Genomic DNA, 14475 nt, shown 5'->3' on the forward strand with positions numbered 1-14475 from the left:
AGGAGGAAAACGCGAAATACGTCCAAACACTTCAAATATAGTCAGTGTTAGTAAATGCAAGCCTATTGATGAAATCCAGGCATAAAACTGTATGACAATGTTTCAGATGACTGTTCTTTAGCCTACAGCTAATCAATCTGTCAGATTCTGGAGTGCATTACAGCTCTAAAGAAAATTATAAATGATCTTAAATAAAACAAATACATTTATAGAGATGGTATACAAGTATATAACTTTACTCACCTGGAAAAATGGAGGCCACGTGAATGGTTTGTGAGCCCAATTAAGTGCACACAGCATACCATATTATCTGATAATTGTAAGAAATAATAAAACAAAAGAAACATAAAACAAAAATACAATGAATATGCTGAGTTCAGCAGCTAATCAGCCGGAATCAGCTGAGGTGAAGTGACAGCGACCAGCGAGACCTAGCTGTCACTCAGGTGGCCACGCCCTTATTTATGCAGACTTAATATAACTTAATATAAATTAAACGGATGAGTTCTAAAAATTTTCACCCCCCTCAAAGTTTGGTAAAGGGAAATATTAGCGATATGAACCAAAATCGTTCTTTGTACCAGGCTGTAAACACCTTTTTTTCTGCTGTAAAGTCGGCCATTTTAACAGTGGGCTCAATAGAAATCTGCTTTATTATGGAGCCAGGACTAGTGGAAAATTGATGAATTGCAGTTTCAGTTACTTCCATATTTGCTCCTCGAGGGAGAGCGAGAGGTTGCCGCTTGGTTCAATTGCACTGAATAAATCTGCGAAACTGCAAGACCGCAAGGGTGAACCAGGTTATGGCGAGCGACCACTGTGTTTTAAAACAACGTATTTGCAACGTTTTTTAAAAATGTAACTTTAATTAGTTAGCCCCTAGAACTAGATTATTCTCTTCCCAGAAATCCTTTTGCCACGGTATCAGCATGATTATATTTTCATATGCGCCACTTTGTGTTTATGTATGTATGTGTGTTGTGTGTGTGATCAGAAAGTGCAATCTGTCAGGGCTAAAGTGCTGAAATCCATTAAAATCCACTGTAGTGTCATTTACCCAGAGCTGAATGTTTCATATCAGTGTAGCCTTGAAAAATAACACCAACACACTTCCAAATGGCTGCCATTTTTACACACACACACGCGCACACACACATTGGTACTGTAAACACACTACAATGCCAACACACAGAACGCCAGTGGCACAGATGGCACACACACGCACACACTCTTCCAGGAGGGACTGAAATCCCCACAGAGTTTCCTTCCTGTGTGTTGCATGGACGGCGGTCAGTGGTCAGCATGGCTCCTCTTCACCTCCTCTGCGCTCCTGCAGATTTCGCTGCTCTTCTCTTCTTCTGAGCGCGCTCGGTGTATCCTGGTGCTGGGAGCCATGGTAACGGTGCTCTGGCAACTGCTGTGTGTTTTTGTGCGATGCTTGGGTGTGTGTAGGAGTGGGAGAAGTAGCTGCTTTAATTTTGGAAAAGGCTTCATTTGTATGTGTTTGGTTTTAAATATAACATCGATGTCCTCGTGATGGTTTAAGGGTGGGTGTGTGGGGAGGGGTGTCATATGTCCATGCGTGTGTGATGTTATTAATGCTGTGTGTTGAACGCAGCGTGGTGCCTGAGGAATGAAGGTGTGAGCTCTGTGCTGCTCGGAGCCTCCAACACGGACCAGCTGATGGAGAATATAGGAGCAATACAGGTGAGGATGAGTGTCAATCAAATACTAAGCCCCGCCTCAAAACTCTTATTGACCAATCAAAAGTGCACTGCAGCTATTTTGTACTTCTATAGTGTATAATTCTGGAGTAAACTTCTATAGTGATGAATGGAAATTATAACAAATAAAATATATATCTGATGAATATTACAAAGTATTTTTTTAAAGTAGCAATTTAATGTAAAAATGATCAAATATGAATAATAATAATAATAATAATTCAGTGTATCCTGTATGATTTTTTTCCAGCTGTGGCGGCAGGCCCTTTGCACTGATCTATAACTACCTGTGGCGTTATTTCAATGACAGCGCAGTATTATAGTCTAGGCCACATGGGAAACCTAGGTTGCTGCTGGAAATGGTGTTAGGGAGACCAGCAGGGGGTGCTCAACCTGCAGTCTGTGTGGGCCCTAACGCCTCAGTATAGTGAAAGGGGACTCTGTTCTGCTCAGTAAGCGCTGTCTCTCGGATAAGACATTAAACCAAGGTCCTGACTCTCAGTGGATGTTTCCAGGATGTCATTTAAAAAAGAGTAGGGGTTTAACCCCGGAATCCTGGCCAAATTTGCCCACTGTCCATCATGGCTTCCTAACCATCCCCATATCATCACTGTCTCCTCTCCACCAGTTAGCTGGTGTGTGGTGTGCAGTCTAGTTCAATATGGCTGCCGTCGTGTCATCCAGGTGGATGCTGCATAATGGAGGTGGATGAGGAGATTCCCCCCCAAAAAATGTCTAAAGCACTTAAAGTGTCCATAAAAGTGCTTTATAAATGCAAGAAATTATTATTATTATTAGTTATTATAAAAAAAATGAATGCAATATACTTACTGTGTTTATAATGCATTGCAGAACACTTCTGGTACTATTGAGGTGGCGTTAGGGACAGGTTTGGGAGTATGGCTGGGTTTACACAACAGTGTATTTACTAATGTAATTAAAGAAATTAATTACAGATGTAATTATATGGAAATATGTAATCAAGCATAAGTAAAATGTAAAAACATGTATTTACACTAAGTACATTGTAATGAATTATTAGTTTCAGTATATATTAGTAGGCCCACACGGGAATCTGCACGCGCAGAATTCTGCAAATTTTTAGCCCATAATTTAGTCTATTTATTTACTTGCGTAAATGTGTGTAAATTCATATTTATTCAGTTTTTAAATTAATTACAGTAATATTATTGACTAATATGAAAATATTTGTGTGATTTATGTACAATGCAGTTTGTACAGTAATATTTTCTGTCTTTTAGTAGATATATTATATAAGAGACTTGCTTCGTTTACCAAATAAAGTGGATCTAATTGGATTTGCATTGTAAACATTAAATAAAAGTTTAAAAGAGATTACTTTTTATTTAATATATTAAGTTTTTAGTTATAATACCCCCAAAAATATGCTGCATAAATCTGCAGATTTTTAACACAATTCTGCGCAGAAATAGCCAAAAACATCCGCAGATTCCGTCTGGCCCTATATATTAGTTAAGGCCACTTAATATAACATGGACCTGTCTATTTAACATGATGAAGTCAGATGAAGATTTTCAGTTTTTTACTGGCTTTGAGATTGATTTGCATCCACCTAAACTAAAGCTTTTTATTCTGTGTACTTTAAAACTAAAATAACTGATATAAACTAATATAAAAACAAAACAGTGACATTTTAAAACATTTTCCAAAAAATTATCAAAATGTAAGAAACCACACAATCATTTCAACTTTAAAATAAAAAACATAGTTTAAAAACATTTTTTTTAAATGTAACAGTTTGAAATAACATAAAAATAAAATATTTGTTGAATATCTGTTGATACAAAGTAGCTAATAATACAGTAGTTGCTCAGTCAACATGATCAGGGTTCACTTCTTATATATTTAAGATCACTTACTCCCCCTAGTGGCTACTATATAAATACATAACATATACAGTTGAGGTCTGAATTATTAGCCCTCCTGAACTATTAGCCCTCCTGCATATTATTTTCCCCAATTTCTGTTTAACCGACATTTTTTTCTAAACATTTCTAAACATAATACTTTAACTATTATTAATCATAACTCATTTCTAATAACTGATTTCTTTTATCTTTGCCATGATGACAGTAAATAATATTTGACTAGATATTATTCAAGATACTAGTATTCAGCTTAAAGTGACATTTAAAGGCTTAATTAAGCAAGTCAAAAATATTGCTTAAAGGGAATAATAATATTGAGCTTAAAATTGTTTTTTAAAAAATGTAAAAGTCCTGTTTTCTAGCCAAAATAAAACAAAAAAAAAGACTTTGCCCAGAAGAAAAATAAAAAACATTATAGGAAATACTGCCAAAAATCCCTTGCTCTGTTAAACATCATTCAGGAAATGTATGAAAAAAGGAAAATCATTTTGGCTTCATCTGTATGTATTTTTTTTCTTTTCTCAATATCTATATACACTGAAACCAGACTCTTTTTTTTTCAGGTTCTTCCAAAGTTATCGTCCTCCATCGTGCACGAGGTGGACAGTATCCTGGGCAACAAACCCTACAGTAAAAAGGACTACCGCTCCTAGTGTGTATCCGGACGGGACCGGACGCTCCGCACACACCTTTGCCTGATCCTCCGTTCGCTTCAGCTTTTACTGAATGAGTTCCGGCCGCATGAGACGGGCAAGCACCTACAAACCCCGGAGAGCAAGACTTTTACAACACCAAGGGCAAGAAACACACAAAAACAAACTTTCAAAAAGGACACATTCACTGACCGAGGGGTTAAAATGCAAATGCATCGAAGATACGGATTGATCTGCAGACAAGGTACTTTAAGATGGCATCATTAGGGTAATTAAGAACAAACATTTTCAAAAAAAATAAGATGCTTAAAAATAATAACATGCTTGCTTGGTTGCTGGAAATATTGGTTTCTTTCTTTTTCTTTTTTTATATTGAATGCGGAGCTGAAGCTGAAATACAGTAGACTGCACATGATTCACAGCCACTCATGTGATCCATTTGGGTTAGCGCACATCCTTCACATCGGCGCACCTACAAATCTTCACTGTGTCGTTCGTCTGCGTTTCGTATGCACACGCCCCCTTTCGCAGGCAAACCAATCAGCACTTTATGACAACATCAGAGGGAGTGGCTTTGTGAGAATGGATTTAAATGCAGCTCAGAAAAAAAAATCAATGGCTTATTGTGCACAGGGCATCTTCTCTGTTTAGCCTCAAAAAGCGACCCTGGCTTCTCATTCGTCATTGCTTTGCTATCAGGGGGATATTTCTCAAAGCGGATGTTTTTTTTTTGGACAGCAGCTCTCTGTGTGTTTGCTGAAGATTGCTGGAAACTGATGGTCTTCCTGCGCTGACACTCAGATTTAGTATACTGAAATTGCAGTTATTCTCGCTAACATGGTAGATTTTAGGTGTAGGTTGAATGTGCTAACGGGATACGCATGCTTCAAAAGTAGTTAATGTGATTAATGCTCATTTTTAAGGCTGAGGAGGGAATGTTAGAAACGTCACCAATGTGTTCTGATCATATTTCACCTCTAAATCAATATACAAATATAAGATACACAAAATTATTTAACTTGTTTTTAGAGATTTTAATGATGATTACGCACATCTGCCTGCAAACTGGCATTAATATTGAATGGGAGAATCAGATTTCTGTAATGCTGGTTTTAAAAAGGATGCATTACAACGATATGATTTAATAAAAAATCATCAAGATAAGATACTGTATATGAAATGATATTTCTTATTTTAGGAGAATTGTTTAATACAATTTTCTTCAATTTTAATTTTTACTACAATATATATATAAATATATATATATATATATATATATATATATATATATATATATATATATATATATATATATATATATATATATATAAATATAAATAAATAGTATATGAGCAATATCACACTAGTTGCTGTGCAATATAGCTGTATGAGGCGTGCGTTGGCTTAGTGTCCCACCTGTGCCGATATACAGCCATATCGCACTGCTACGAGTGTGATATTGCGTTTATACAACAGTTCGACTGCACAATCGTGTATATAAAAATGAAAATCAAACACGGAGGGCATCAAAAACCCTTTTGTTTGAGGAACTACTTTCTTCCGCCGTTCATTCACATCTGCAGCACCACAACATACAAAAGAGAGAGATTGACATTGTCTCACTAGTTTTAGAAGGATTTGATCAGCTGTAGTTTTAAATTTACGCTGAGTTTTTCCTCCCCTAAGTCTCTGTCACCATCTTGTGGTGGAACGTTAACCGTCTTTGCTCTATTCAATGACAGGCTGATGGCCGGCGATTCTCAGAAATTATAAATATTTTAAATAGGCACTATCCTTATAAATCAACTGCATAGTTGCAATCTAAACTTGCCTAAAAAACCAAAAGTACACGATGTTGTCCAACAGCTGCAATATTTGTCAAACTGTAGTGAGTTTAAGGATCTGCTGTCACTCTATGTGGGTGGAGTAATACACAAGGGTGAAGAGGTTGTACGAGTGCTGATATTGCAGAATATCGCACTGCTGTCAGCCAATCAGATTCAAGAACCAGACAGAACTGTTGTATAAATATGTTTTTGTTTGTTTGTTCTGATTTTTATTTTATTACACAATTGGATATTAGAATAAAATTAGAATAAAACATGCCTAGAAATAAATATGGTAATCGAAAAATAAAATATACAGCCTAATGTAAGGTCTTTAATATTATAACTTAATATTATAAGAGTATTGAAGACTTTTCTTATTACTGTAATGCTCTACATGCATTCCAAAGTACATTTGTTTCCTTTTTAAGTGTACGCGTCATGACGGTGTTTGCTGTTGATTTAATTTAAGAAGTGCATTACAGTCATGAGATGCAGAAAAAGTCCTAAAAGAATAAAATAACCAGAGAATAATGCAACAAACTTGTATTATCCTAAAAAAACAATGCAGAATATCACTGATTTTAAGGTGAAGTATGATCTAAAATGTCTTAGCATTCAACGTGCAAGTCAGATCGGTTGATTATTAAAATGAACCAGTAACACAGGGTGACGTTACCTTATAAAAACGAGCAAAAAGTTGCAAGAAAAGTTAGTTTTACACACAATTCTGCTTAATCAGTAGCAAAATAAACACACAAAAGCAATGTCCTGATGTTCTGCAGCATAACTCCAGCACAGATGCTCCAGCCAATAGGAAAGCAGACTGTTTCAATGACATCATCTCACCCAATCAGAGCAAAGTTCTGTGTGTGTGTGTGAGGCAGCAGCAGCAGCAGCAGCAGCTCAGGGACTGCGCTAGAATGTCTACGTTTGCATGTGTGTGTGTGACTTTCATCATTCTAACATACATCACTGTTTGTTCATCTCATTTCTGGACACTGGGCATTCCTCGTATGTGCCGGTGATGACGATACGTGTGGCTGAAGCCAAAGATTTATCCCACAAACCCGTCAGTAACGTGACTCCCGCATCTTTTCCGACGGACGACGATCGATCGGTCATTTAGCAGCATGCATTTGGGCATCTTTGTATATTCACTTTTAGCAGCGCGCTATACAAATAAGTACATATATAGTGCAAGTATACATAGTGCACTCAGTATGAGCGATAAGCAGTCTTAGATCTTTTTAATACGGAGGTTGGTCACCAAACATTTTGGAATGGGGAGCGATTAATCAAGCACAAGGGAATTTGCATGAGGTTGATTTGAAAGCATGTTGAATCCGATGCTGTTTTAGCTACTTTAATACGCGATTTGCTCATGAGACCGAAAACACCTGATCATTTTTGGTGCATTTTGGGGGGATCAGTAGTATCAGACTCAGATTTTGGGAGTTCTTATGGGAGATCCGTTTGTCTTTGTGTATCGGATGTACTGTAGGGCTGTTAGTTTCCAAATATTTTGTTGAGTTGATTCCGATTTCTAGTTCTTGAATCGACGGACTTGATTGTAAGGTATTGATTCCTTGCTGTTGTTGCAATTCTTTTTTAAAATCTTTATACTCAAAGCTAAAAGGAAGCTCAGTTAAACACAGAAATTGTATTGGATGCATACCGCACTAAAGCCCAAATGAAAGAAAGGGGGTAAATACTAAATAAAATGTTTAAATTTTAATGTGAAACCAAATTTAAAAAACTGTAATTTCCATGTGTGTATGAACGTTGGAGGTCATACAGAACGGTTCAATATTATACTGAGTGTTGCATCTCTATGACATACCATAACCAGCTGTTAGAAAGTACACAATGGATGAAGTGAACCATTGATATGGTTGTCCGAATCAGTTCACTGGATCGGACATCTGAATCTGTTGGCAGAGATCTGTTTGATCATTATTAGCAAAAGAGAATTGATTCATTCATTAGTATTTTCATCTGTAAAGAGAAGTCGATTCCCCTTGATAGAACTTTGGAATTTACTCTTGATTCTTAATGCCTCTGAATCAATAATGAATTTTTTTTGGAATTGACTCTTTATTCTTAATGCCTCAATGGGTCAGTTCTATTTGGAATCAATTCTTGATTTTAAATGCTTCAGAATCGAGGAATCAATAATTTTTTTGGAATCAACTCTCGATTCTTAATGCTTAGAATCAAGGAATCAATTCTTTATTTTTAAGTCCTCTGAATTGAGGAATCAATTTTTGTTGGCTTTGACTTGATTCTTAAAGCCTCAGAATTGAGAAATTAATTCTTTTTGGAATCGACTATTGAATCTTCAAGCATAAGAATCATGGAATCAATCCTTCTTGAAATCAATCCTTCTTGAAATTTTCTTTTTTTTTTCTTAAGGTCTCAAAATCAAGGAATAATGTATTTTTTTTTTATTTTTTTTTTTTTTTTACACTCTTGATTTTTAATCCCTCAGAACTGAGGAATCAATTCTATTTGGATTGGACTTGATTCTTAATACTTCAGATTTGAAGTATCAGTTCTTTTTGGCATCGACTCTTGAATCTTAAGGCATAAGAATCAAGAAATCAATTCTTGTTGTCTTTAAAGGATTGAGGAATTAATTATTTTTAGAATCGACTCTTGAATCTTCAGTCGTAAGAGTCAAATAATCAATTCTTCTTGGAATTGACTTTTTTTCTTAAATTCTTTTTTGAAATTGTCTCTTGATTCTTAACGCTTCAGAAATGAGCAGTCAATTATTTTTTCTTCTTCTAGGAGTTGACTCTTTATTTTTAAGTCCTCTGGATTGAGGAATCAATTTTTGTTAGCTTGGACTTGATTCCTAAAGCATCAGAATTGAGGAATGAATTATTTTTGGAATCGACCCTTGAATCTTCAAGGCATAAGAATCAAGGAATCTAGTCTTCTTGGAATTGACTCTTTTCCTTTTTTTCTAAAGGACTTAAATCAAAGAATCAATGCTTTTTGGATTTGCCTCTTGATTCTTTATGCTTCAGAAAAGAGGAATCGATTCTCTTTGGATTTAACTTTATTTATAAACCCTCAGAATTGAGGAATCAATTCTTTTTGGAATCGACACTTGAATCTTAAGGCATGAGAATCAAAGAATCAACTTTTCTTGAAATTGACAGAATAATTGTAAGGCCTCAGAATCGAGGAATCACATCTCTTTGGAATTGGCTTGATTCTTAAATCCTTAGAATTGTGGAATCAATTATTTTTGGAATTGATTCTTTTTTTTTCCTTAAGGCCTCAAAATCAAGGAATCAATTCTTTTTTTTTATCGACTCATGAATCTTAAGGCATAAGAACCCAGGAATCAGTAATTTTTGGAATCGACTTCATTCTTAAGGTCTTGGAATCAAGAAATAAATTCTTCTTTGAATCAACTCTTTACTCTTAAAGCATCAGAATCAATTATTCTTGGAATCAACTCTTGATTATTAATACCTCAAAATAGAAGAATCAATTCTTTTTAGATTAGACTTGGTTCTTAACGGCTCAGAATCTAGGAATCATTTCTTTTTGGTATTAATGAAACCTAAGGCATAAGAATCAAGGAATCAATTCTTTTTAGAATAATTTTTTGACACTTAACGCCTCAGAATCGATGAATTAGTTCTTATTGGAATCAACTCTTGATTCTTAGTGCCTCAGAATCGAGGAATCAATTATTTTTACAATCAAATCTTGAATCTTAAGGCAAAGAATAAAGGAATCAATTCTTCATGGAATAGACTCTTGATTCTTAACACCTCAGAATCGAGGAATCGTTTGTCTGTCTTTTTAATCAACTCATGAATCTTAAGGCGTAAGAGTCCAGGAATCAGTTGTTTTTGGGATCGACTCCCAGCCCTAATGGAAAAGATTATGAGCTTTAAATGAGTGTGATGTGTGGTGTTGGTGTCCGTTCATCTCATCTGTGTGTTTGTGACATACACTGAACTGAGTGTTTGGAGCCACGTGCATTTACTGTGTGATGGGAACAGTGCAGTTATTCCTGAAAGATTAGCACTTTATTCGTTTCATGGAGAGGATTCATTTACATCTGTGTCACCATCTTTGATTTCTTTTAAAGGAATGTTTTGGGCTCAGAGCAACTTAAGCAAACGCAGTGTGTGTGTGTGAGAATGAGTGTGTATGGGTGTTTCCCAGTACTGGGTCGCAGCTGGAAGGCCATCCGCTGAGTAAAACATATGCTGGTATAGTAGGCCATAGGGTTGGGTCGATAGACGATGATATTGTCCATCGCCTCAGTTATGCTGAGCCGACATCACGATCCTCCGCCCTGCCCCTGTCACAGCAGCAACCCACTCACGAAAAATACACACTTCTGCCCATTTACACTAACACATCTTAGTTTTAAAATGGCATTTTAGAACGAAAACGATCCACGTCCACACTGACATTTCATCTAGAAAAGTGCACATCACGTGACCACACACACGCACACTCTCTCTATCATGCACTCTTGCATATGCGCACATCTGAGCTCCAGCAGTTAGTGGGTGCTTTGAGGACAAAACCTCAAAGAGCAGTGCACGTCAGACAGTTTATCAAGGATGTACCGCTGGATCGCGTCTCACGATAGTTTGAATTTGAATTTACATTTTATTTGACAGATTTTAAACAAGCTGTACAAAAATACAAGTATCTCATACATTCATTCATTCTTTTATTTTCTTGTCGGCTTAGTCCCTTTATTAATCTGGGGTTGCCACAGCGGAATGAACCGCTAACTTATCTAGCATCTGTTTTACGCAGCGGATGCCTTTCCAGCCGCAACCCATCTCTGGGAAACATCCACACACTCTCATTCACACTCATACACTACGGACAATTTAGCCTACCCAATTCACCTGTACCGCATGTCTTTGGACTGTGGGGGAAACCGGAGCACCCGGAGGAAACCCACGAGAACGCAGGGAGAACATGCAAACTCCATACAGAAATGCCAACTGACCCAGCCGAGGCTCGAACCAGCGGCCTTCTTGCTGTGAGGCAACAGCACTACCTACTGCGCCACTGCGTTGCCCGTATCCCATACATTTTGAAATAAAAACTGTCGAGGATAAAAACACAATAAAGCCCTGGGCTTGTTTCCAATGCGGTCCTCGCTGTTCAATAAAACAAAGTATGGCTTCAAAATACAGATGATGCATAAAACAAACAATGCCTTCACATTTTAAAACAGGAACAAAATAATTCACAAATACATTCCTTCATTCATTTCGGCTTAGTCCCTCTATTAATCAGGGGTCGCCACAGCGGAATGAACCCTCAACTTCAACCTACCAAATAAAACATCCTCGTCCACCATGCAAACTAATTATCCTCATCAAACAATCATCTTTTGATAGCTTTTTTTGAACCTCCTTAAATCTTTCCTTTATTGATTTTGGTCATTTGTTCCACATGATTGCACTTGTATATAAAAACATGTTTTTCCCCACTAGACTTCTAAATTTATATAAACAAATGTTAAAATCCCAACTCCTCGTACTGTATGAATGCTGTTGCCTCATCATTTGAAAATAGTTCACCAAATAACTAGGAACCACATTGTTAAACATTTTACGTACCATTCTCAATTTTAAAACACATACTCTATTACTAACAGTTAACATGCCTAATTCTTTAAAAAACGCTCTGCAATTGTGCTCTTGGATGAATTTTTTAAATTATTCGTACTAATTTATTTTGTGCCTTTTGCAATTTTTCCTTCATATTCTGTCAACAGCTGCTATACCAAAAAGAGGTAGCATAATCAAAATGGAGTTGAATTAAAGCTCCTGCCAATAATTTTAAAGAATGAACATCCAACAGATCATAAATTGATATTGAATTAATCTTGTCTCTATCTTAATATCTCTTTGGTCTTATGAATCTATCAGGTAACGTGTCACAGCGTCAGTACACTGCTTCAGTCTTTCACTTTTACGCTTGTACTTAGTCATTTTAGAAAACCTCAGATACTATTGGTTGGTTCCTGTTAGTTGTGTGGGGTTTTTTTTACCAACCAAGTTTGTCGACGCCATTATAACGACACAGATCACTCTGCCTATTCATGCCAGAGTCCTGCGGAAAAAGTGATTGACAGGTGGTAATTTGTGTGTAACTTCTCTTTATTTATTTATGATTTGGTTATGGGTTAAACAAAGACGATGTGGGTCAGGTAGTTGAAACGATACGCTACAAATAATGAATTCGTTATGAATTAATTAAATATTCATAAATAATTAATTCACCAGCGACGACGATGCCATCGTCAATCGCGATGTTTCACATTAGACATCGTATGATGCCAAATTGGTCGACATCACCCAACACCTAATTCCGCTGTGGTGACCCCTGATAATCAGGGACTAAGCTGAAGGAAAATGAATGAATGAATAAATAAATAAAATATAATTAATTTTATGGTCATACTTTTTCTATTCATCAAAGTAATTGTATACATATAAAAAATACTTGATACAGATATGTTGATTGTAGCCTAATGTTTTCAAAATCATTTTTAATCGCATTAATATTACAATCTTAAGGTTGCACGACACAAACACTGCATATTTATATTGTTTTTCCTCAGATTTCCATCGCAAATTCATTGCTATTTTCGTCTTTTCTGAGCGATAGTTGCATCAAACCTGAAACATTCCTTTACTTTTCGTTTTTCATGTAATCATCACCAAAAAAGAGCATTGAACTTCATCAGAAGAGTATCCCATCCGTTAATAAAGTGTGTGTGGAGGTAAACGTAGCGATCAGTAGATGTTGAGTAAAGGCAGTTCTTAGTTTAGTTTCAGACATGATGTGTTGAGTGTTGATGTGTTTGATTCAGCAGATTCATCACTGTGTTTTAGACTCTAGAGCTGAACTCGTCCTCTTTTACGTTCTCTTTCTGTGAGGATTTTGGGTTTATTGGTGTTGTATCACATCAGCCTGTTTGTTGACGGCTTTTAAAGGCACTTAATGTTGTTTGCCGTCTGTTTATCATGACGACGGTGGAGAAATATCACTGACAGACTTGAGACTGGATTTGTAAAACTGGCATCATTTTTTGTTTTTTCATTAGTGACCTTATAAATACAAGTTTAAGAGGTTTGTTCAGCCAAAAGTGAAAGATGCGTCATCATTTACTCACCTGAATGTTGTTCAACAATGAAGATTTTGTTTTCTCTTTCAATCAAATCAATCAAAATCTGACACAGCAAATCATCCGTGAAGAGATTCAAAATTAAACGAATCTTAGCTTACTTCAAGATGCAAACGCTTAATGATGAACCAACATCATTTAGGTTTTTATTCACATACAAACTATAAACGATGAACAATTTAAACACAGATTTCTTAAGTTAACTTAATTAATTTGACAAATTTAAGTGGATTTAACATAAAATAATTATATCTTATTATTCAGGCATATATTAAGGGTTACTATGTATTCAATTCAATTCACCTTTATTTGTATAGCGCTTATACAATGTAGATTGTGTTAAAGCAGCTTCACATAAAAGGTCATAGTAAATAGTAAATAGGAACAGTGTAGTTCAGTTTGTAGTGTTTAAGTTCAGTTCAGTTGAGCTCAGTTCAGTGTGGTTTAATAATCACTTCTGAGAGTCCAAACACTGAAGAGCAAATCCAACGATGCGCAGCTCTACAGATCCTGAACCATGCAAGCCAGTGGCGACAGCGGAGAGGGAAAAAAAAACTTCACTAATGGCGGAAGTGAAGAAAAAAAACCTTGAGAGAAACCAGGCTCAGTTGGGCACGACCATTTTTAATTTCTCCGTATGTTAATAAATGCTTTATTAACTCAACTTCATGCAGTTTTGTGACCTAATCTAAAGTGAGGACTATTAATGCTTTATAAATGTCTTATAAATGACAATTAAAGGCTCAATATCACATGAACAATAATCTTATCTAAAAAGTCAAATGACTGTAGAGTTTAAACATTACTGAATAACAGGAGTGTCAAAATACGACATCAAATTGGATAAAACAACACCAATATAATGCGTTAACAATATAATAGGGTTGCAAATATTTCTGTTCTATTTGATACAGTTTCATTTGTGTATCTTCAAATGATTAGAAATGAATAATGTCGTTTATGTTCTGTTTTCCTGTTTAGACTATAACTGAGCCTTTATAGAAGCATTAATAGTCCTCACTTTAGATTAGGTCACAAAACTGGATGAAGTTGAGTTAATAAAGCATTTATTAACATACAAATGAACTATTAGTGTATGCCTGAATAATATAAATGTTCAACAGAAATTAGTCCAAGGCACTCGGAATATGTGGAAAATTTAAAAAG

General features: G+C 35.9%; 1 protein-coding gene across 3 annotated transcripts in view; it reads left to right on the forward strand.

Annotated features, from left to right (window-relative positions):
- Nucleotides 1-5441, forward strand: part of kcnab2a (potassium voltage-gated channel subfamily A regulatory beta subunit 2a) — a 226903-nt gene extending 221462 nt beyond the window's left edge. For all 3 annotated transcript variants that reach the window (XM_056468301.1, XM_056468302.1, XM_056468300.1), the window contains 2 exons: nucleotides 1619-1707; nucleotides 4198-5441. In XM_056468301.1, coding sequence (XP_056324276.1) covers nucleotides 1619-1707; nucleotides 4198-4287 — 179 coding nt within the window. In that variant the 3' untranslated portion in view covers nucleotides 4288-5441. The remainder of the gene's footprint in view (nucleotides 1-1618; nucleotides 1708-4197) is intronic.
- The last annotated feature ends 9034 nt before the right edge of the window (nucleotides 5442-14475 follow it).

This window comes from Danio aesculapii, chromosome 11 (genome assembly GCF_903798145.1).
Source record: "Danio aesculapii chromosome 11, fDanAes4.1, whole genome shotgun sequence".
Lineage (NCBI taxonomy): Eukaryota > Metazoa > Chordata > Actinopteri > Cypriniformes > Danionidae > Danio > Danio aesculapii.